Genomic DNA, 24,327 nt, shown 5'->3' on the forward strand with positions numbered 1-24,327 from the left:
ATCAGATGCATATATGATACTTGATTTTTTTTTGTGTGTGCAGGGTTACATTAGTATCTTATGTATATTATTAGTATCTAGTATCTTATGTTACTGTAGTTATTGATATAACACATAATACAATGTCAAATACAAGTGGCTGGTATATAGCTAGTAAAACCAAAATATATATTTAATTTGTGCAAAACTGATATTTTCTTAGATTTTTAAATTCTATTATTCCTTTGATTAGGATTGTGATTGACAACAATATAACCCATAATCTCCAATCTTGCCTTTGACTAAATTTGGATTGGTAGTGATTGGTCATTTAGTCAAACATTTGTCTTAACCTGTAGATAAACCTCTGAATAAACAACTCAGCAGACAAAAATATAAACATGAACCACTAAAAGACATGATACAACACAGATTGTCAAAATTCAAAATAGTTTTATTCTAAATTTTGTTTTATACTTAAGGTTTAGTATAAAAAAAGTTAAGTGCACCACAATTTCATTGGAGACCTTTTTGTCATGTAGCAAACTAGGAAGGACCTCTGTTCCTTGATGCTTCAGTATGCATCCATTACAACCCATCACAATCTTTTAATATTATATATATATGTAGAAAAAAAAATCAAAAGGGTTCCCTGAACTGCAGTGCCCACATAGACGTATACCATCCATGACTGTCATGGTATTGAGGCTCAAGATAAGCAGTGTATCCGCTACATTGCATACACAAAAACACGGTGCCACATGCCATGATAAAATGCTGCGATAAGATTGATACAGGAATTGAGTTCTGAAAGCTTTGCCCTCATGTTTTTTGCCTTATTTTCCTAGCGAAGTAAGAATAAATGAAATGAGTTTTAAATAAGGAATGACAAAGTCAGGTTAGGAATAAATGTGAAACTACCAGGTCAGACGTTCCATACTAAAATAGAAACCTACATCACAGAAAATAATAGAAATGGTGCTAAGGCAATGCCAGCACACTTGGCATGTTTTTTTTTCCTTGCCAACATAATCAAAATTGTTTTTCCTTTATTTGCAGAGAGAAAATCTACCTGAATGGTCTTTTGTATTCAAATGGGCAAAACCTTTAGAACTGTACTGAAGTGTCGGATACCCAGTGATGCACCTGATATATGTAAAGCTTAAAAATGAGCCCCATTTGCCGGGCTAGTATAAAATTTCCTATTTCTTTTGTTAATTAAATCAGAAAATATGTATGGTTTAGAGAGAAAATTATTTGATAACAGTGAATGTGTGGAGAATAAATTTGAGTGAGCATTTATAAGCATTTCACCTCTGTGCTATCTAGCAAAATAAGCAGCATTATAGATTTATCGTCACATCGAATACATATAACTGCTACGGAACTTATGTGTTGTAGTGTCGAAGAAGTAAAGGCTGCAATTTAATTTATTAGAAGCGAGGAAAAAAAGGGGTGTACGATAAATATCAGCCGATAATTAATGCGCATCTCGTCAGTAAAGCCGGTAAATTCCATTAGGTGCGTGATTTCACATAGAGCAGCTGTTACTACACAGAGCCGTTGTTAACTGACAAGCTGCGCAAATCCACACCGAAAGTGAATGACTCAGAGAAACAGCTATACTGACAAGATGCACAATAATTATCGGCCGATATTTATCATGCACTCCTTAAAAAAAAAGCAGTGGTGACAACTGCTGGTGTAACTCATGTGAGGTTGTCCTTTTTTTAAATCAGGTAATGTTAATGCGAAACATTTCTTAAACACATTACAGATGAGAGAGAGAGAGGAAAACTTTAATCCCTTGCGAAACATTTACAAATCAACACCACAATTTCTCAGCCTTTGTATATGCTGCTACGCATCACCGCACTGCTTTGAAAAAATCATCAATGCAGCAACAAGTATAACTGACGCTATTTGTATTTAAAAGCATATGTACAAAAGAAAGCTGCAAAAACATTTCAGAATTGGTTGACAGTGCACATAAATTAATTTTGTAGTACTCCTAAAAAATTTAACAATGATAACACTTTATTAAAAACAAAACTACTGAAAAGTGCATGCAGAAACATCAAGATGCAACTAGGAAACATTGATATATTTTTAAAACACAAACCCCTAGAAAATGCAGTCACAGCAGGCTTGTGCTCTGCCTGGAAAGTAATCACCATCATCTAAATATGATGTTTGTTTGTTTGTTTATTTCAGAATGAATCTGTTTGCAGATGTACTATGACAGAAGACTTACAAAAAGCAGAAAGCTTTTAGTGCATTCTTGTCCAGATCTTTGGTACAAGCAGCCTCCCAGACAAAGAAAAAAAAGCTTGATGTGCCAAACCATTTAAAATACTGAAAATAAATGGTCTCTTGATTGAGCCCTGGCCTCTGTAAATAGCTTTACCTTTGTGGAAAATGCCTACAAGATTTGTGTAGAAGCACATATAGCTGGAACGCACATAACACATGCTAAACAAGGTGAAACTGCTATATGTACAGCTCTGGGTATCCGACATTGGAGAGAATATTAAAAAAAAAAAAAAAAAACGGACTTTTCTGAACCAGTTTAGTTAATCTTGTTCACTCTCTCTTTTACTGCATTAAGGTTCACCCATGTGTAAATTCCTTTGCTTTTAAATAATGGTGCAGTTTTGGCACCTGATAATATTTATATAAGCTTGCCCAAAGGTACAATACGCCGCCGCTGTTTGAATTTGTAAACACACCTGTCTCTTTGATAGTGCTTAAATCTGCATTATACATATCTGACAAGACCTTAATAATGATACGAATGAAAGGTGTAGATAAGCATACTATTCAAAGAGAAAGTTTCAAGTGCATAGCTACTTTACACAGATGATCAAACTGACTCTCGGCAGTTCTCTTGGCATGATCTCTGGCTCAAGAAGACAACTAAAAACTAGAAAATGTCCTTTAAAAATGAAGTTGTAAGAGGTACGCCAGTGTCAATAAAGGAAAAAATGGCTTGGCCTTCACCTTAGAAGTTGTATACTCTAAATTATGGCAAATGTATAAATGATCTCTAGAAGTTAAACTTACAATTATCGTGCACTTTTTAATTGTGAATACACAATAATTGTGTTAGACGTTATATAACTGTGATATTACACAATTATACCAATAGCGGCGTACTGTACCTTGAGTAAGGGGCTCTAAAACATTACATTCCATTAGATTAAATCAGTATTGTGGCTTAGCCAAGCAGCCCCAAGGGAGGCAGGGGTGGGAGAACAGGTAAAGGGAACCAGGAGAAGGAAGGAGGGCTTCGGTCCAGGCCCAGGGGGGTGCTCACTGTTACCAGATGGTGTAACCGCCGCTGGAGCCACCCATGAAAAAGTTGCCCTTGCGTTGGGTCATCACAACATTTGCACCTTGCATGGCTGCCATCTGAGCCGCGTTGGGGAGGTGTCCAGGAGGTGGAGGCTTGAATATGAAGAGAAATATGTAAATCAAACACATATTTCATCAGCTACATTTTCAGTTATGTCTATGCCAAGAGAAAATTGTGAAGTCATGACTTAAAGGATCTCAGAACAGACTGAACATACAAGGAATTTCTTACTGAATGTTGAGTTGAAGGACAAAAGCTACAGAATAGTGGGGGGAAAAAACTTCACATATTGTGGTGTTTTTTTATTTATTTGTGAACTAGTTTAGACCAACCTCATACTTATTGTTATTAATATACTTACTCTTTTTTTTTTCCAGTTTTTTTTGTGACGTGTCAACACTCTCAGATATGAAAACATTTCGTGTCAAAAGTTCTTCCGAAATATTGACAAATTCAATTAAATGAAAACTAGAACTAATGTTTTCATCTTTTTTTTTTTTGTCATCACCAGTTTTACATGTTGACAGCGGAGTTTCTGATTTTAATGGCTCGCTCAAAACGAGGGAAATAATCAAAAAATACCAAACAATTTTTTTTACAATTTGGGTGATGGTATCATACTTGATGTCATGATGACATTAAATGCAATTATCTTCAATACCTAATAAATATATATGTACATAATAATAAGCTAAATTATCAAAAAATATAAACAAAATGTAGTTTTTAACCAACAGTTTCTTTCTCTGATTAATTTAGAAGTGTAAATGATGGACGTTTTCGAAACTATTAGAAGGTAAAACTGTAGGTCATGTTTTGTCCCACATCTCAATAAATCATAAGGAACTGCCACTGATATCGTTGTTCATTTAAATCGATCTCGATCCTCCAACAAAAACTGGATTTGGCTCAGGCCTTCCAAGATATATAGATTGTTTTTTCACTGAAAAAGAATTGGAGAAATTTAGCATTTCATTACTTGTTCAAAACCTTGTTCTGAGAGTTGAGTACAAGAGTTCAAAAAGCTGATGAAAGATCACAGTCCATCAGGTGACATCTTGTGTAAATCTGCATGTTTATAAGAAAAAAAAAAACATCAAGATGTTTTAACTAAACCATCACATCTGACAAAAATACGATGGTAATTTCGTGCCGTTGTCTTCTCACATCAAAATCCACAGATTTATTTGTTTCTAGTTTTGTTGTAAACCGATTCGGCTTGATCTGTGCATATTTCTCTCCTGATTGAGACAAGATGACTTTTTCACTGAAGGCATTATAAATAATTATGGACTCCTATTTAGCTAGAAGTAGGGGTAGGTGATATTACCAATAACTTATCACATTAGAAGTCATTTTATTTCACGTTAACGGTATATATCACAATATAGTTATTTTTGCTTTAAATAAGAACCATAGAAATTTCACAATTCTTGTCACCCGTGTCAGTATCACAAAAAAACTATAATAGAAATACTTAAAAAAACACTCAAGTGAACTGAAGATAAGTAAATACAGCGATTAAATAAGAATAAGAAACTAATTACAAGCAATAGGACTAAAAACTACAGTAGTGGAATAAATAATTAAGAAATGCTACATAGTATAAATTAATCAAATGTATAAAAACTGCATAATCTTCACTGTGTAAATGAAATGTATCTTTCTTGTTATTAAAGTTGCAAAAGTGGTTTAGTCAAGAGCAGTGAGAGATTTTCTCTCTTTTGTTGTCTGATTAACATCAATGACAGTGACAGCAAGAATGCTATCACTTTAAGAGCTGCCTTGATCCAATATGAATATACAGGTCCTTCTCAAAAAATTTGCATATGGTGATTAAAGCTCATTATTTTCCATAATGTAATGATAAAAATTAAACTTTCATTTATTTTAGATTCATTGCACACCAACTGAAATATTTCAGGTCTTTTATTGTTTTAATACTGATGATTTTGGCATACAGCTCATGAAAACCCAAAATTCCTATCTAAAAACATTTGCATATTTCATCTGACCAATAAAAGAAAAGTGGTTTTAATACAACAAAAAAAAGTCAACCTTCAAATAATTATGTTCAGTTACGCACTCAATACTTTGTCGGGAATCCTTTTGCAGAAATGACTGCTTCAATGCGGCAATCAGCCTGTGGCACTGCTGGGGTGTTATGGAGGCCCAGGATGCTTCGATAGCGGCCCTAAGCTCATCCAGAGTGTTGGGTCTTGCGCCTCTCAACTTTCTCTTCACAATATCCCACTGATTCTCTATGGGGTTCAGGTCAGGAGAGTTGGCACGCCAATTGAGCACAGCAATACCATGGTCAGTAAACCATTTACCAGTGGTTTTGGCACTGTGAGCAGGTGCCAGGTCGTGCTGAAAAATGAAATCTTCATCTCCATAAAGCTTTTCAGCAGATGGAAGAATGAAATGCTCCAAAATCTCCTGATAGCTAGCTGCATTGACCCTGCCCTTGATAAAACATAGTGGACCAACACCAGCAGCTGACATGGCACCCCAGACCATCACTGACTGTGGGTACTTGACACTGGACTTCAGGCATTTTGGCTTTTCCGAAAAAAGTACTTTGGACCACTGAGCAACAGTCCAGTGCTGCTTCTCTGTAGCCCATTTCCTGCACACGCCTGTGCACGGTGGCTCTGGATGTTTCTACTCCAGACTCAGTCCACAATCTTCCTCAGGGTCCGGTCACCTCTTCTCGTCTCGTTTTTTGCCACACTTTTTCCTTCCCACAGACTTCCCACTGAGGTGCCTTGATACAGCACTCTGGGAACAGCCTATTTGTTCAGAAATTTCTTTCTGTGTCTTACCCTCTCGCTTGAGGGTGTCAATGATGGCCTTCTGGACAGCAGTTAGGTCGGCAGTCTCACCCATGATTGCGGTTTTGAGTAATGAACCAGGCTGGGAGTTTTTAAAAGCCTCAGGAATCTTTTGCAGGTGTTTAGAGTTAATTAGTTGATTCAGATGATTAGGTTAATAGCTCGTTTAGAGAACCTTTTCATGATATGCAAATTTTTTGAGATAGGAATATTGGGTTTTCATGAGCTGTATGCCAAAATCATCAGTATTAAAACAATAAAAGACCTGAAATATTTCAATGAATCTAAAATATATGAAAGTTAAATTTTTATCATTACATTATGGAAAACAATGAACTTTTATCACAATATGCACATTTTTTGAGAAGGACCTGTACTGTTAAACATGTGCTTTCTTTCTCAGCTGTTTGCTTTCACTTAAGACATTAATTACTGTGTTTACGATTCTTGCAAAGATGGGCATTTTGACACACAAGTGTGTGTATTTAACCTTTCAAGACCTATAAAGCGGCAAAAATAACGTTCAATACTCCTGCGCTCTATGAGCAGCGTCTTCATGTTTATGCGCATCTCTGAGTACGCATGTGCATAATCAGTTAGAGTATAGCAAAATTTGTTCTCTTTCACTGCTGACTGCATTTCAACTGATTAAAATCACGTGTTTTTAAACCGCAGTGCTTAAATATGCATGCAAACAATAAGCTTTTCACTTCACAAGAGATTGATTGATGGACTGGAGTCATCTGCGTTTCTGGTGAAATATTGTGATGTTTTAATAAGCTGTTTGAACTCTCATTCTGATGGCACCAATTCACTACGGAGGATCTATTGGGGAGCATGTGTTTTTGAAAATTTGTCCCCGAATCTGTGAAGAAACTAACTCATCTATATCTTGGATGGCTTGAGTGCAAGTAGATTTTAAGGAAATTTTCATTTTAGGGTGAACTATTGCTTTAATTGTAGGTTGCTAAATATAAATACATATTATTTCCTGGATGTTTATTGGGAATACTCACAGGAATTGAGGTACTGGTGCTATGCCCAAAGCGAGCTCCAGCATCGAATCCACCATCCACCATGACGGTGGAACCAGGGGGGTACACAGGCCCCATCTGATAATATGCCATTGGGACACTGGGGCCCATGGCCCCCATTGGCACAGACTGAGCATGCATGGGCATGTACATCTGAGTACCAGGGTAAGCTGAGGTCATTTGGGGCATCTGTCCATGGGCTGGGGGAGGAGCCATATACCTGGGCTGATAAACCTGCGAAAGGGTAACATACACAAAGTGTAAAAATCGTAAATTATAGTAAAAAAAAGGTTTGGTTTTTTTAAATGAGCTGCACTCCAAGCCATTTTAAAATGCAGATAACCACAAATCTGCAACAGTATAACAGCCTAAAGTTATGAATAATGAAATGAACATGATTGTTTTTTTTGTTTTGTTTTTTTATCACTTTTGCTGCATTTTTATATAACAATTTAGGGTTTTATTAAGGTTTTAAATTCATGATAAAATCACAGTAATGAATGCTCTCAAAATCAAGTTAATTTGTATACATCTAGCATACTAGATAGAATACCTCTTTCTTCTGGGAGTTTCATGCTGACTAACTCATTGCTAAAATTGCCTTTGTCTGTTTGAGTGGCGACACTTACATCACAACAGATGATTCATCAAGCGCAATTTCCAAAAATGATTCATGTTCTCAGAAGACTCTTTAGCATGCCGTCTTGAGTAAGGGAGCATACATTTTTGAAAATGCTTCTAAAGTGCTTCCAAAACATGCTGTATATTTTTTATATAGTACTAGAATAGGAAAGACCCATTTGAATGAGCAGACAGAGAGTATTTAGCACTGGTAACCTCAGAGTATGGAGGAGGGGCATCTGGATATGGAGACACCTGAGGAGGGACTTGCATAGCAGGCGGGTAAACGGGTGCTGTGCTCTGCTGAGGGTAAACAGCTTGAGGATATGAACCTGCATGAACACCAATGGGGGGAAAAGAAGACAGACAGTTAAAGGTTTAAAATTAATATCACAACAGAATCTTAAATTGATTTACTGTAAAAATAGCCAGCAATATTTTGGTTTTGTACTAAAGATGATGACCAAGAAAAACCATTCAACGGTTTTCCTTAAACCAAAGTAAGTACACATGCTTGAAATGTGGATTAAATTGAAAAAATTAAATAAATTGGCTAAAGACTTAAAAAGGACCCAGAAATGTTATTTAAAGGTTTTGTGATATTGACCGAAACAGATATGATTAACGACAAATGACTTACTATAAGAAATATGGATGCGGAAGCGTATGTATTACAATAAATAACATCAAGCCACACAAACAAACAAACGACACAAAAAGGCACGCTAAACAAGACCGCTAAATTACAATAGAAAATAAGACAAATTGTTCTTGAGTGGATACCAGAAAGTATATTGATGAAACACGTTTAAATAAGATTAATTAAATGATTTAACTGATGCTGTAAGCGTCTCGCTTTCTTAACGAGGTCACCTTTCTGGTCACGTCATCGCGCTGTAGCAGACTAGCTAGTCACCCTTTACCTGTTTTCAATCCAAAACATTGCCATGTCCGCCAAAATAAGACACTACCGGGTTAAATATAACAGTGTCCGTCGGGACACAGTCGATGGCAGATGTTTTTGGCACATAATCGATAAGAATTCAGTATGTAAAATCGTTTGTTATGTAAGTCAGTTATGCTGGCTAACTCCATTGGTAGTTGCTAGGAAGCGGCTAAGCAAAATAGCAGAAGAGAGGAGATGATCGCGTATTTACCTTTGTTGTTCATTGTTCTTCACTGTAGGTAAAATATTCTAGTGGATGAGAAATTCAACAGACCGAATTCGGCGTTTATTTGGCAATAAATATAAGGTTTAGTCAAAGTTCCTCGTCTTTTTTCCTCGTTACTTCCTTGTTTTCGTCGGGTTATGCTTTGAGTATATTTGTGTTGGGAGGAGCTACGTCACGCACGCATCAGTTTTTGGACGCCACTCCCTGTTAAAGAGAAACTCGTGACTCATTATCTACAAAACGAAAGTCTCTGTAAGCCCCACTTTATACTATAAAAATAAACGTTATGTTTACAGTATAAAACAACAGAATATATATTAAATTTTACATATTAATATGTAAAATATTTGCATTTACATGTAGGGAAGGTGTCACAGATGGAGTGTCACAAAGTCCATCCCTTTCATAATAGACAATGAGTTTGAGTCAAAAGTCCAGTTACACGATTGTGTGTTTTCTCAAAAAGTGGTTTTCATGTCCGTTTCAAACGCCTAGTTCAAATGGATATTAAATCAAAATAAAATACTTGTGTAATCAACATTGGGTAAACAAGTGTGAATATAATAAAACTACATAGCATACATCCAGACAAGAAAATCAGATGCATATTCTAATATGTGTTTTTAGAATAAGGGTCCTTTTGATAAATGTCAGACCAGGGCAAGTTTTTAAATGCTTTTTCATGGCCTGGTTTCACAGACATGCATTTTATTTGGGGACTAGGCTTAAGCCTTGTCTGTGAAACCAGGGCATATGTGATAATTGAATATGCCATTTATTAATTACAGTTCTCTGTAATGACAGGTTTCATTCTGACTTCTTACCCCATATATAATAGTGAGATAACATGCCCTGCTATTACTCAAGTGTCAACAATTAAGTATGTTGTTTATATGCTTAAGTATTTATTTTCTATCTGCCTAAAATTTTGATGTGAATATTTTTATACTTTACTTTGCCAATAACATTTTAATTGACATGAGCATGTAATATGAAATACTGTCTACTCATGGGGTTAGTTAGTATGAAACAATACTGCACACTTGAACCTAAATTAATATTGCATAATTAGACCCTGGGAAGTATGCCAAGCAGAGCAGATGTTTCATTAAGGTTGTTTAATTTAGTTGCAGAATCCAAGCCAATGTATTTTGTATCAGAATTTGAATAGGAATGATGATCCAAATTTTGTCTTGCACTTCTGTGACTAAATTAAATGTAGTTTATGAAATTTTATGGCTGGGCCCACAGGCTCTTTAGGTAGTATAAAGTTGCATTTAGTGTCGGCCCTGCATCTATACAAGTATAAAACAGAGCAGAGCTTTGTCAACTTAAATACTTGAATGAACTTTAATGAACACTTTTGTTTGCAATGTATATGTCTTTATATCAGATGTACATTAGTAAATTAGTTGGGGCCTGAATACTGGATGTGAACCTAATCACAGATTCATCTGTATTCAGCAATCCCAGTACTCCTTTGAGCTCCATGGCAATATGCTGCTAATGCATGCAAATAGAAGTGTTTGCCAGCTGGCTTGGCAACAGAGGAAAGACATAGAGTGTGTATAGAGACACTGTGTCTTTTTATAAGCCAGTTCGTTATAAAAAAATGGGAAGATGCCTTGTAAATCACATATGCATGTGCATCAGTATGCATCTGACTTTTCTTTACTTCATTTTGAATGCATTTAGTGGTGTGCTTAAAGCTTTCACAGAAAAAAAAAATTAGATCATCACACAATAGAGATTCACATAACAATGCATCAGATGCATCTGGCTGCAGTTCCCTAAAATGATCCTCTCTGGGGAAGAGTCAGAGGAAGAATTGTGCTTGAAGATTAAATAGATGGGCTGTAGCCAAACTTTTTTCTTTATGATTGCATTTCTTGATTTGCATTTAGTATTCCTCATTCAAGTGAGTGAGTGACATGACTGACCCATACTCAGAATTTGTGCTCTGCATTTAACCCATCCAAAGTGCACACACACAGCAGTGAACACACACCCGGAGCAGTGGGCAGCCATTTATGCCGATGTGCCCGGGGAGCAGTTGGGGGTTCAGTGCAGTCCGTGGTATTGCCGGCCCGAGACTCGAACCCACAACCCTAGGGAAAGGAGTCAAACACTAGGCCACGACTTCCCCAAGTGTAAATGTAAGTGTAAGTCACTTTGGGTAAACACATCTGCTAAAGTAATCCAGTATTGTTAGTGCTAAAGTGCCACATAGAACAAGTTGTAATAATTGCATTTAATATTTTAATTACCCCTTTTGTTTATTAATATTTTACATGGAACCATATAATATGACTGCATGTTTTTATTTGCTGCGGTGCCCAGGGAGCAGTTTTAGTGCCTTGTTCAAGGGCAACACAGTCAAGGTATTGCTGGCCCGAGACTCAAACTCACAACCCTTGGGTTTGGAGTCAAACTCCCTAACCACTAGGCCACGACTTGCCCAAGTGTAACAGTAAGTCACTTTGGGCAAAAGCATCTGCTAAAGGAATCTAGTATTGTTAGGGCTAAAATGCCTGGTAGAGCAAGTTGTAATAATTGCATTTAATATTTTAATTACCCCTTTTGTTTTGTTTATTAATATTTGACATGGAACTATATAATATGACTATGTTTTTTATTTCATTTAGACTTTTAAGAGGTACAAGGAAGACAGGTGGAAGGACATGGATGTCAATATATTAAATTCTTAGAAAATGTCCATTCACATTGCTATTCTGAAGATACAGAGCAATAGTAATAATATTAATAGTAATAAAGATAATAATAAGCATGATTACAATTACTATGATGATGAACATAATTGTTAATGATAATATATATATATATATATATATATATATATATATATATATATATATATATATATATATATATGTATGTGTGTGTGTGTGTTATAATAATTATAATAATATTATTTTAAACACATATATTTATAATCACATCATTGTTTTGGGGAAATAACAACGATATAATAGGAATATTAATTAAAAAAAAGCCTGCTAAAATTATTATTATTATGTGGCTCATTGGGAGAGCATTGCGTTAGCAGTGCAAAAGGTCGCGGGTTCAATTCAGGGAACACACATGCTGGTAAATGCGTATATGTAAATAATATTTTTTATAAATATTATTAATACAAATAAATTGATCTCTTTATTAATATTAGTAATTTTATTATTAGAGAACAACTTCACTCTGTAGCAATATTACAGTTGGAATCAAGAGTTTGAATAGTGCAGTAACTGCAGTAACATTGTGTACTGTCTCTTTAAGACGGCCATCGCTCTCGTTCTGTCGACCCAGCGCCATTTTTTCAATACAAGACTCGGCCTGCATAAATTATGTTCATGACGTAGTGCAAAAGAGCAAAATTGTGTTAATTTTTCGGTACTTTTCTGCAGATAAGGTTTTACCTTGGCTATTAAGGCACACTTGCTTCACCAGCACGACAGTTAACGGAAAGACGTCATTAAATATTTAGTTATAAAGAGGACCAGCGCTTTCCCGAGCCTCCTTATCAATGCAAATAGCTCTTTTGTGTGCATTCGTAGCGCGCGTCGGAAGCTGTGAGATGAATTTTTAATTATGCATATTTAAAACAAACTGTGGCAAAGCTCGCCGAAGGAGGAGAAATAAAGGAAATACCCCAGCTTTCAGCGGGTAAGTCGTGAATATGATCACAGCTTGCACGTATTTTTGCACAACGCAATACGAACTCGCGGACTCGAAATGAGTTTTTGGTTAATATGCAATGGTCTTAATTAGCATAATTTATATATTTATGATAAAGAGAAAGGAAATACATCAAATGCCCTCCCGAGTCATGGCATATTGGCATGTGAGGAGTGTGATAAGTAGATGAAGTGTGTGTCCCGTGAGGGGAGTTTTTATTGCATTGTGATCGTGTTGGGAGGACTGCATTAGAAACGTTACCTCACAGGCCTGCTTGATGTGAAAATGCGCAAGGCTTACATAATGCTCTATTGTTTTCTTTTTTGGATAATTACATGAGCAAATTTATAATGCAAGACACACACCTTAAACTGCACTTGCACAGTTATGACATTCGAACATGCTCGGAAATAATGTACCAAATCTTTAAGAACTGTGTTTACGTATTTCTGAGGTACCTGGGTTCAAGTATTTAAGTTGACAACCTTGAGAGCGGCTGTCATAGACTACGACATGATTATCTGGTTAATGCCTCGCATATATTTAATATGGTAATCATAAGACCCGCCAAAAGACCAGAGTATTTGCTATACTTAATGTTATTACTGTAAAACATAATGCATGTAATGTATAATGTTATTGAACGACATTGATGGCTATCACATAATTATTGCAGTAACAACTGCAGAACCAATGGTGTTCTAGCAGAAACTTTTTGGAAGGGTTAGCTGCTAGTTACCGTCATATTTTAAATGTAAAATATAAAAAAAGTAGGTATTCATATTGTGGGAAGTAACCTGGTAGTTTTAATGCCATTAACTGTAAAGTGCTCTATTGGAATGTTGTATGTTTTTTTTTTTTTTTTTTTTTTAAAGACAATTATTTTTTTCTAAATTATTTGTTAGATTTAATTGCACTCAATCACATAGCAGTTTTTACCTTAATAACTTAACTCAAAATTTTCTTTCCATGTGAAGTATTTGTGATTGAAATTTGATGTTTGTCAGATTTAGTTGCACTTAATATATTGGTGCATATTTATTTACCTTTATAACCTAAAACCGATTTTTTGTTTCATATTATGTATTTTTATTAGAACTATTTGTCCGATTTCTTACATACTTTGAAGTATTTCTGATTAAAATGGGATTTTGTCAGAACTATTTGACCTTTATAACAATATTTAAAATAATGCTCTTACATATTGTAAAGCATTTCCAATTGAAATGGAGTATTCAGTGATTAAAATTGTGGCACAGGACTTCATTTTATCTAGGAATTCCCTGAATTGTGAAAAATTGTCTGTAGTAGGTGGTTGCAGGGAAGGGGCTGAAAATATAAAAGCTCTTGGTGAAAAGTAAATGTTAAAGTTGTTTCGTAGGTAGATCAAGTTATTACATTTTGGAATTACATGCTCTGATTAGTCATTTGGAATAAGAGCAGGAATGTGTATTAAGGAGGTAAATGGGGTCAACTTTCATGTCATGGTGAGTTTATTCTTCGATTATTGGTATCTAGTGCTGACCAGCTTATTTAATTTTTTTGTCTCAGGTGGTACTGTGGAGCTGGTAACATCCCCTTCAACCACTATGCAGAATCAGTGATCTCCTCAGAGCCTAGACTTCATCATGGACACTGAGGATCTCCCTGCAAGCAATGCGCCTCTCACTGTCAATGAACAGGTATTCCTGAGTCAAGTCATAATTTCCATACGTTTCTCACTACTTACATGAAGTGTAACAGATTGCAGACACAACAAAACACGGATGTACCTTAACATTTCATCACATATCCAGCCTCATGCCCCACGTGTGTGAGTGTTCAGTCTACGTTCACAGCACAAGCAATTCTCTTCTGGTGGTGAGGTGTTGACCGAAAGCATCGCTTGTGCCAGTTTTTGGTCAGACGCTCTTGTTTGTTTGCTGTACTCATGTCACTTGTGTCCTTGTTTGGTTTGTTCTTTGTGTCCTAATGTGTGCTTGGCATCTCTGTTCTCTTTAGCCATTCACTGTCTGACTGCAGAAGTGTTTTCTCAGCTTTTAGGTTCCTGCACTTTGAAATTCCCAGCACAAGACGACCAGGTATGCACCTTTTCCTGCCTCTGTACTGCTCTCTGTGCTGCGCTGAGCTGAGCTGAGCTTCCATCTCTGCCTGAGCCCTGCATTTGCACCTGTGATGCTTCTCTGATCTCGACTGAAACATGAAATGTTCTTAAAACAAAAGCTCATCGTTCTGAAAAGCAAGGTGTACGCTGATTGGCCAGCTTTTCAGTGAGTTGGGTTTGGAACTTTAGTCTTTGCAACTTTAGGATAACTTATCTATGCAATAACAGCCTGTAGCATTCCAAAGAGAAAGGAAAACTTGAAATTGCATCAAATGACCCCTCTAATCTCTGCAAAAGCTTTGAAATTGTGACATGCAATAATACAATAGAGTTTAAAAGTTGATAATTAGATATTTCAAAAGAAACTTTTAAACCGTAGTGTCACAGTTGGACAGCAAAATTAGCTTGGATTTCAAAGGCTCATGTTGACAACAAAGTTGACATGTTCTTCATGGGAACCTATTAGCGTATTTGAGCATCTTCTGCTACTTGTTCTTACCTAATTGGCTTTTTTCAAATTACTGAGCCTCTTGTACAGCTGTTAAATGCAAGTATGGCTGGGTGATATCGCAAAAACTTATGTTTTACAACTTATGTATGTTAACTGTTATCTTTAACCTTTATTCAATAAATGAACCCAAGGAACAAGATATAAGGAATGAGATGTGTGTGTGTGTGTTTGTGTGTGTGTGTGTGTGTGTGGTATATTGTATGCACTAGTATAATACTGGATAGTAAAGAAAAGCAATATTTACCTAACTACGTGTAATTTTTACTAAAACGTTTTAATACTTAAAAATGTGTAAATTCATTGGATATATTCAATATATCGACCCGCCCCCCAGCAGTTCCATGCTCTTTTGCTCCGCAGACATCACTAATAATTAAATGTCTGAGAGATCAGAATATGCACACAGGTGTGTGAACTCATCCATAACAGACCATGATCCATTTTCATCTTGTAACACTGCCCCTCATAACTCCGGACGGGAGAGCATTTATAACCTGTTAACCCCCTTCCTCCAGGTCATTGTCATGTCAGGACAGGAGACCATCCGTGTGTTGGAAGTGGAGGTGGATACAGCCTTGTCCTCTTCGGGGACTGATGGGAAGGGAGAGTCAGGGGGCGAGGAGGCTACTGTTCATATCCTAGATGTAGCTGAGGAGGCTCCATTGGACAGTCCAGTAACCACAAACACTACCACAGCTGGTGAGACTATTCAAATTGACTGATATAAATAGCCATATTAGTTTGGTATCATAGCAACCCAGTATTCAAAGCCACCACCATCAAAGAGGCATTTAGTGGCATATTAATGCATGGCTTAAAATAGACATCACCATTTGTTATGTTTGTCATGCTTGGAAATGTCCTGGATTTTCTTTTTTTTTTTTAAGGATTCAGCTAATTTTTCTCTCTTTGCATGTAGTGTCTCTGGAGGTCTCAGCACCTGCAGTCCAGACCGTGGTCTCCAAAGCCCCCATCAGTGTGTCACTGGCCCAGCCTCAGTCCAGCTTACCCATCACTGTCCAGGCCTGCCCACAGGTGAGCTCCCCATGTAAAATATTAGTATGACTTTCAATGTCATTTTTGCCTCAAGCGCTTGATCATTCTCATATGACTCTGGTGGTCATATCTGAATGTACTCATGGATGTTCATGTTTCTAATTTTCTGAACAAACATTAACAAGTGATCTAATATGCATTATGTAGTGCAAAAATTGTATTTAACGACATGATAAAATGCATGCTTTACATAAGAAAATGTGTTTATATAAAATTGTGAGACATGGGTGAGGGATGGCTCATTCTGTAAAGGCTTAAAACACCTGCTTTAAATTAAGTAATTTTAGTAACATCCCCAATTGAGCAAATCAGTGTTATTATTTGTATACCATTTATAATATATATTCGTATATAAAAATAGCTTTGTTTTTGAAGTGTATATTGTTATTTTAGTTTTTTAGTATTTAGTAATTTTTGTTATGTTTAATGCATTTTTATTTAGCTTTAATTTGTTTTAGTTTTGGTAATTTTAGTTTTTAGTTAGTTTGACTAATTTTAGTACTTGACTACATGACTTGTTTTTGCAAAAGTTTTTTTTTTTTTTTCAGTCTGGAGTTGTCACTAGTTGACAAAATTCAGCACTCTGTGGATTTGAGCTGATTGATTTCCATTCCTTTTATTTGAAATCTTTTATATTTTTTAACCATTTACAAAGTTGGCTAGTGCATGATGCCTTGTTTTAAAATAAAAAAAACAGCCTGTTTATTTCATTGCCAAGGTGAAGATTAAATCAAAGTGTTTTCCATCTGATGCTTATTTTTAATATCATTTCAGCTTTTTCACATAACAAAACTGATTCACAATAGGTTTAGGTCACAGTAACAGCATTGGTGCAGAATGTGAGCAAAATACCTATGAACGTCAAAACATTTGAAAAACCTTTCTCAGAATAATTAAATCTATATGCCATTAAACCGCCAGGTCCTGACTCAGGATGGTTTGGCCTCTCTGATGACCGGCATGCTTGCACAGCAGGGTTCTCTGGGTCAGCCCCTGCTCATTCCTCTGAGTATGGCCGGGTCTGTAGGGGGTCAGGGGGGTCTGGCAGTGCTCACCTGGCCCACCGCCACTGTCGCCACCCTCCCTGGTCTTGCTGCAGCCAGCCCTGCCGGAGGACTGCTGAAGCTGCCATTTGCAGGACTGCAAGGTAGTATGCTCATTAGGCTTGCAGCGATAGACGGTACTGAAGGTGATACCGTAGAAAAGCCGTAACACAGGTTACATCACTTGCCCACCGTGGCACCCTACCCCCACAGTTGTTTTCATTTTTGTATAGTAATATATAATAATATATAGACAAGAAGAGTGAGACCTGCGTCTCAGGTGAGACAGACAAGACGATGGCGGATGATTTAGTTTCGAAGACGGAATGCAAAAAGCATCTCTTTGGCAATATTTTAGATTTTGAAAAGCCTGTTGACTTGCCGTTCATCTAAGGTGATTTTGGAAGGTTTTTTTTAAACATTTGTTTCCTATTTAATTGGTCAAAGTGTATGCCGTGCCTCCAAGCTTTCTTATTCATCTTGCTAATAAACGTCCTACGTTTCTTATTTATTTGGTAATATATTATACATGTTTACTTATTTCCAGTTTTGTATACTTATTGTATACTTAACTTTATGCAAGTTATTTATTTTATATTAGGCAAAGCCTAACCTATAGCATGGTCTGTTTTTATTTGTTTTGTTAATAAAAGTTATATGTTTTATATATAGGCTAAAGGGAGTTTGACTTTGTATTTTGTTGTTTTGTTTTCAAGCAGTGGACGCCGAATTGCCACTAATTAAATTAATTAAGTGAAAGTAAAATGCGCACGGCGTTCTAAGATTTTTAAAAGTGAAAGGAATTGAAGGAAAGTGAGCAAAAGAGCTAAAAACAAGCAATTGCTTTACGCTGAATTGCTGCAATTTGAAAGTGAAAGTAAAATGTGTATCCCACTTTTAAAAGTGAGGAAAAATGGGAAAATTTCTTCACTGTAACAACCCTGTTGCCATGGAATTCAATTTAAAATACATGGAGTAAGGGCAGCATTTGATGTTTACATGAAATGGTGACTTGTTTAGGCCAGTCAGTATTTCATAATAATACAATTTTAATGTTACAATGTGTTTTACTGAGGAAAGAAACTTCGATACAACAGCTTGTTTTTTTCTTTTCCAGCTGCTACTGTGTTGAACTCTGTCCAGACGCAGCTGCAGTCACCTGCGCAGGCGGTCCTACAGCCCCAGGTGTCTGCTCTGCAGCCAACCCAGACCACAACAGCCACCACTGCGTCTGTTGTTCAGAAAGTGTCAGAGCCCAGTGCCTCAGTCGCAACACTTCAGACTGCAGGCCTGTCCATCAACCCTGCTATTGTGAGTATGGAGCACTTCTGTTGTGGATACAAACATGTATTTGGGTTTAATTGTATCATATATGTGAAAATTAGCATTTTTAAGACATTTGAAATGGGAATGGCCAATATATTGCAACAATTTGGGGTACTAACTGATTTTAAAGGTTTTATTGTCTAGTATTCGATATTTGAGAGGTAATTTCTTGAATACAGCATTCATATCAACAATTCATCTTAAAAATGTTTTGATTTTAGCTTTTATTGTAAATTATTTTGTAGAAAGAATTAATATAGAAATAATATAGATTTTATTTAGGCCTATATTTTAAAGTTTTAGTATTCCAGGGCTGATTACTAACAATGATGTTTGAATACTTCTGTTAAGAGTTGTATAAGAGACTGACTTTGTTTTATAAACCATAAAAATAATATGAATAATAATAATCATTAATATGACTATTAACTATTGTTGGTCATTATTTATTCATTATTCATTTTTAGATTTATATATATATAAATATTTATATAAGAAAGAAAATTCATAAATCATATGCAAACTAGAAAAATTAGAAAATCTTAAAGCTAAGCTCATCTAAAACCTCTTTTGCTGTTTTACAAGAAATTGCATTTACTTTCAGGAAATGCATATAGTCTTGCATTACTAAAGATAACTGTTTAATGAATTTAGTCTAATCAAATTATTATTTTTATTTTTCAGATTAGTGCAGCTTCTCTGGGAGCTCAGCCTCAGTTCATCAGCTCTCTAACTACAACTCCTATCATCACCAGTGCTGTGTCTAATGTGACCGGTCAACTCATTACCAATGCACAGGGCCAGGTTAGTACACATTTAAATGTACATTTTTGTAATTTACATTACATATTAATTTAATAGACAAATGTGCCCTTTACACTTTTTTTTTTATACAAGTCTCATTATTTTTAAACCTGTGTTTCAGGTGATTGGAACACTTCCCCTGCTGTTCAACCCTGCGGCAGCTTCTGCGTTACCAGCTCAAGGCCTGCAGGTCCAGACCGTGTCTCCACAGCTGTTCTTCAACTCCCAGGGCCAGATCATTGCTACGATAGGAAACGGTCCAACAGCTGCTGCCCCTGCTGCCACCTCCGTCCTCCCCAAAGCCACTGTGCCCCTGACACTCACCAAGACCACCACACCGGTACTGCGGTGCCACCTGTGGCTCTTCATTAGTCTGTAAACATACAGTTAACATTTAGTCATCTATGTGGCATTTCTGTACTTTCTAAGCATAAATATATCCTTTTTTATTCTTAAACGTGTAAGAAACCAATCCGAATACACCAGCAACTGTTAAGCAACCATCTAGCTGAACACTGTAGCATCCATTTAAAAATGCCACATAGGCTCATTGGAAAAACGTGCCCCCAAAAATGTACCCATACTTACAATTAATTGCAGATTCCAGCTTAAATGACCACTAGTGGCATTAAAAAACTAACAGCTTTTAATCCTGTTCACTAAAATTCATAACATGGGCAGATTATTGATTAATAAAGGTTTTTTTCTTACAGAATCTTGCACAATACTATGTTATGTTCTGAATACTGTTTTATGAATTGTGCCGGTTTTGTACATATGCTCCAGACAATGTAAAAAGCTTGTCATATTTGTTGATGGACTGTGATTTGTTCTCTAGGGTCCCGTTGGGAGAGTGGCCCCTTCTAAAGTCATCATTGCTCCTCAGCCTCAAGTGGTTAAATCCGTGACATCCCTCACCTCTGCCGGTGCCATCGCCTGTGGAGACATGCCTACCGTGGGGCAGCTTGTCAGCAGTAGGTTTATGTTTCACTGGTACTTCACTGTTTATGTAATGTTTGCAATATTGCATTTACAACTTTCTTCTGTCACACGTTTGAATAGGAGCAATTCTGTAAGGTGTTTTCAGATCAGATTTGAGTTATGAAGATTGATGTTTCAGTGACTCGAGGGTAAATTACTGGTGTTGTTTATGATCTGGAGAGGATCCAGAAGTCCTGATTCAATTTTTGTTTTCATTAGAGCCGCAGTCTGCTGTGAACGAAGAAGAGGCCATAAATCTGGAGGAGATCCGAGAGTTTGCCAAGAATTTTAAGATTCGACGGCTCTCTCTGGGGTTGACACAGACTCAAGTGGGCCAGGCTCTCACCGCTACGGAGGGTCCTGCCTACAGTCAGTCAGCCATATGCAGGTTATTCTCTTTTCTAAATTTCTTTAGTAGTTTCTGTTTTTCTTTATTTGTCTTACATGACTAATTTGGACCACTCCCACTTCATTTAGATTGTGTAAATCGTGCCATTAAAGGAAGAAAAAGTAACCAGTGAAACACAAGGCTGTTCTTTGTATCCAACATTGAATCATAGATTATATATTAGGGGTGAAACGGTACAAAAAAATGGACTGTTCAGTTCGTGTCTAGGTTTTTGTAATCCCCGTTCTGTACATTTTTTGGTACAGTGTGGCACGGGAAACATACATTTCTGAACAGTGAACATATTGTGGCTCTGTCTTCAAAAATAATTAGAATTATGTTTTATAATCAAATCAAATAATCAAATATAATTAGAATTAAATTTAATGATGTAAAAAATATTTCTTAGCTAATGTTGTAAACTATTTATGGAGCCCTATTACTTACACATTATGGTTAAAATGAACAGAGCCCAAACTATTACAGTAAACTGCCATGTATTTATAGTTATGATAATCAACACTCAAAAAAATACAAATAAAATTGTAAGCATGTAAATTGCAGCTTTATTTACATGAACTTCTAAATCTAATTATGAAACATATAATCATTTACACGTTGACTGTCATAACATTAAGACATTACTAACAGGTTAAGTAAGATATAATGAATACTTTGTAATATATATGCTAATGTAGTGCATATATTTAGTGAAATGCTCTTCTCTAGACTGGTGAACTAATGAGCTGTGGACATGGAATGACTCTGAGCAATAACATGAGACATGAGATGTCCGTTCATGTTTATTTTATGCTAATTACCAGGAAAGAGGAAGGGATGAACACGTTCACTCGTGCTCCACTGCCGTTTGAACTGAAGTCACACTACATAAAAGAGAGTCAAAATGGCATTATTGTTTGAATTTCCTGATAAAATGGACAGAATTTAAAATGTAAGACTATGTTTCTTATTAAAAGTAACAAAACACAAAGCTTATTGTAATTATAGGACAGGAGGTGCACTATTAAAATGTCTAGTCAGGTTTTATTCATGCATCAACTGAAACAGCGTATCTTAATAATAGCTATCTTGGGATTTAAGAATTTATATTTATTCATTAAAATGGTACACATCCCTTATATATCAACCATCAATATCCATTCAATGTCTCACATGCACATACTACACTTCATTATCTTGTCTCTCTCTCTCTTGTTTCAAGATTTGAGAAGCTTGACATCACTCCTAAAAGTGCCCAGAAGCTGAAACCCGTGCTGGAGCGCTGGCTGGTAGAGGCTGAGCTCTGGAATCAGAAAGGTCAGCAGAACCTGATGGATTTTGTGGGCGGAGAACCCTCCAAGAAGCGCAAACGGAGAACCAGCTTCACACCGCAGGCCATCGAGGTCCTCAACACTTACTTTGAGAAAAACTCCCTTCCGACCGGCCAAGAGATTACAGAGATCGCCAAGGAGCTGAATTACGACCGAGAGGTGGTTCGGGTCTGGTTTTGCAACCGTCGACAGACTCTGAAAAACACTAGCAAGATCAATGTGTTTCAGGCCCAGTAGGGTGTCGGTGTGTCTCTTAGATTCCAACAGAAGAACTTTTTGGACGTTGATGTATTGGTGCTAGTTGCAAAATGATTGATATGACTGACTAGCTGTTGTGATGAAGCCAGCGGCACTCAAACTGTGTGCAGTCATAGAATAGTCTCAAACAAACTCTTTCTGTTGGTTTTTTGTTTCCGTTATGCTGCATGCAGAGTGACTTTTTGCCGTGCCACCACAATTTTCAATGCTAAAATAGCTTTTGGAACAATTTAAAATATTGAAGAAGCTACGAAATCCTGTAGTTGCTGTTTTTATAGATGAAAAGACCCTTCATTAACACACAGGAAAGAAAACGTCCAAAATATTCTCCATTATTTAGTGTTATTCCTGACCATTAAAATTTGTTTTTTCACTGTAGAAATTACAACTATTGCTTTTGACTACATGTAGTACATTCTTTTGAAGGTTTCATTTGACCATTTTTTTTTCTTGTGTTCATATAGTTTTGCTGTAAACTTTAAGATATGTGGTTGTTCATTGCCTGAGACAACAAACTGGTATTTAGTCATTTTAAACTTCAAAAAGTCTGTCTAAGAGGGCGCATTCAGGTTTTTGCTTCAGTTTCTATGAGTACAGTGGTTCCCCTGTCTTTGTGATTTAATACTGTAGATGTGGTTTGGTTAACTGACAATCATAGTACTCTGAATCAGAAAGCATGCCCTGCTTTTATGTGGCTAAATCCAATTATTCCATTTTAGCTGTCATCGTGATTTAATATTCAGATTTGTATGATTTCAACTGTTGTGTCTATCTGTTGATCTAAATAGAAAACTGTAACTGTATCAAAGATTACAATGACCGACGTAGAATATGTCCTATGGATTTTACGGTTACTGTTTTTGCCATAACCTGTCTAGTTAAGCAGATCGTAATATCAGGAGATGCTATTAAAGAGAGACTTACATCTATATCTATATGGGGCACTTAAGAAACATGAACAGCTGAAAGTTTGTTTTAATGTTGACAAGTGTTAAAAGATATTACCACTATAAATGCAATTCATCATAATGAATTTGGTTTGTGCTCTCATTTGTACTCTGTCGCAGCTATATTCACAGGTCATATGAACCTTTCCCCATTTAGTAAAACTGTCCGGACAGAAATATGTTGTAACATGTTTCACATGTTTGTTCTAAGCTTAAAGCTATATTGTTCTTATGGACCTTCTGTATTTATCTACTGGATTTTTATCTTGATTGGTACAGTTCCATACATTTACATTTTAATGTTGTGAAGGAAGGAATGCTATTAGATATAGTGTTTTAACTAATGCTATACATAGACTAAACAAGGAAAAAACAGCATCTGTTCAACACTTTAATCTGCACAGAGCTTATGGATTTTAAAATGATGCATTTACATATAAACAGTTGTATGGTACTCCATTAACTATATTTATTTTGTATCAGTTTTAATGTTTGGCATTAACTTGTTATTTGAAATAAATTAACACTAAAAAGACTTGTTGTATTTGACTTGCCAGTCATGATTATATTCATCATACCGCGACTACTAAGTTCACAAATTAGTTCTCAGAACACACAAAAAGTAACCCGAAGATATTAAAAGTATGTGGATCAAGTTAATTTTAAATACATGTGTTCAAAATGATATTTTTCCTAACAAATGCCGTAAATGAAAAGCATGATGGTACTGGGGGCAATCCAAGGTTTTAAGTTCAAGTTCAAGTTCATTTATTTATATAGCACATTTGTGAAAATTAATTCTCTCATCCTATAAATTTTCTTCACATTTTTTGTAGCGTCGACACTTTCTAGTGCGTTCAGTGAAGAAAATAATCTCTTCTTTCGATCCAAGG

At 36.1% G+C, this 24,327-nt stretch overlaps 2 protein-coding genes across 7 annotated transcripts; one reads left to right on the forward strand and one right to left on the reverse strand.

The window, feature by feature from the left end:
- Positions 1-412: 412 nt before the first annotated feature.
- LOC127945149 (DAZ-associated protein 2) lies at positions 413-9,155 on the reverse strand. Its single transcript, XM_052541747.1, has 4 exons — positions 8,981-9,155; positions 8,040-8,155; positions 7,185-7,436; positions 413-3,426 (listed from the first exon to the last, which is right to left on the reverse strand). The coding sequence occupies exons 1-4, from the start codon at positions 8,991-8,993 to the stop codon at positions 3,298-3,300; spliced, it is 510 nt and encodes a 169-aa protein (XP_052397707.1). The 5' UTR covers positions 8,994-9,155; the 3' UTR covers positions 413-3,297.
- LOC127945129 (POU domain, class 6, transcription factor 1) lies at positions 8,055-23,969 on the forward strand. 6 transcript variants are annotated; one of them, XM_052541717.1, is made up of 12 exons: positions 8,055-8,323; positions 14,237-14,367; positions 14,722-14,766; positions 15,816-15,999; positions 16,220-16,335; positions 17,278-17,503; positions 18,517-18,710; positions 19,410-19,529; positions 19,651-19,869; positions 20,368-20,503; positions 20,730-20,898; positions 22,121-23,969. In XM_052541717.1, exons 2-12 carry the CDS (start codon positions 14,314-14,316, stop codon positions 22,464-22,466), a joined length of 1,809 nt encoding a protein of 602 aa, XP_052397677.1. In that variant the 5' UTR covers positions 8,055-8,323; positions 14,237-14,313; the 3' UTR covers positions 22,467-23,969. The 6 variants fall into 6 exon arrangements, with proteins under 6 accessions (XP_052397677.1, XP_052397678.1, XP_052397676.1 ...); XM_052541718.1 differs by lacking the exon at positions 8,055-8,323 and adding an exon at positions 11,134-11,151; XM_052541716.1 differs by lacking the exon at positions 8,055-8,323 and adding an exon at positions 12,315-12,673.
- The last annotated feature ends 358 nt before the right edge of the window (positions 23,970-24,327 follow it).

Source organism: Carassius gibelio, chromosome A23, assembly GCF_023724105.1.
Source record: "Carassius gibelio isolate Cgi1373 ecotype wild population from Czech Republic chromosome A23, carGib1.2-hapl.c, whole genome shotgun sequence".
Taxonomy (NCBI): domain Eukaryota; kingdom Metazoa; phylum Chordata; class Actinopteri; order Cypriniformes; family Cyprinidae; genus Carassius; species Carassius gibelio.

Excerpts from the sequence above, each read along its gene's own strand:
- LOC127945129 (XM_052541717.1), top strand. The coding sequence starts at position 14,314 with ATGGACACTGAGGATCTCCCTGCAAGCAATGCGCCTCTCACTGTCAAT. Across the intron at positions 16,000-16,219 it reads CACAAACACTACCACAGCTG|TGTCTCTGGAGGTCTCAGCA; the intron begins GTGAGACTATTC and ends CTTTGCATGTAG. Across the intron at positions 20,504-20,729 it reads CGTGGGGCAGCTTGTCAGCA|AGCCGCAGTCTGCTGTGAAC; the intron begins GTAGGTTTATGT and ends TGTTTTCATTAG.
- LOC127945149 (XM_052541747.1), bottom strand. Across the intron at positions 7,437-8,039 it reads CCCCTCCTCCATACTCTGAG|GTTTATCAGCCCAGGTATAT; the intron begins GTTACCAGTGCT and ends ACCCTTTCGCAG. Across the intron at positions 3,427-7,184 it reads GCACCAGTACCTCAATTCCT|CCTCCACCTCCTGGACACCT; the intron begins GTGAGTATTCCC and ends TTCATATTCAAG.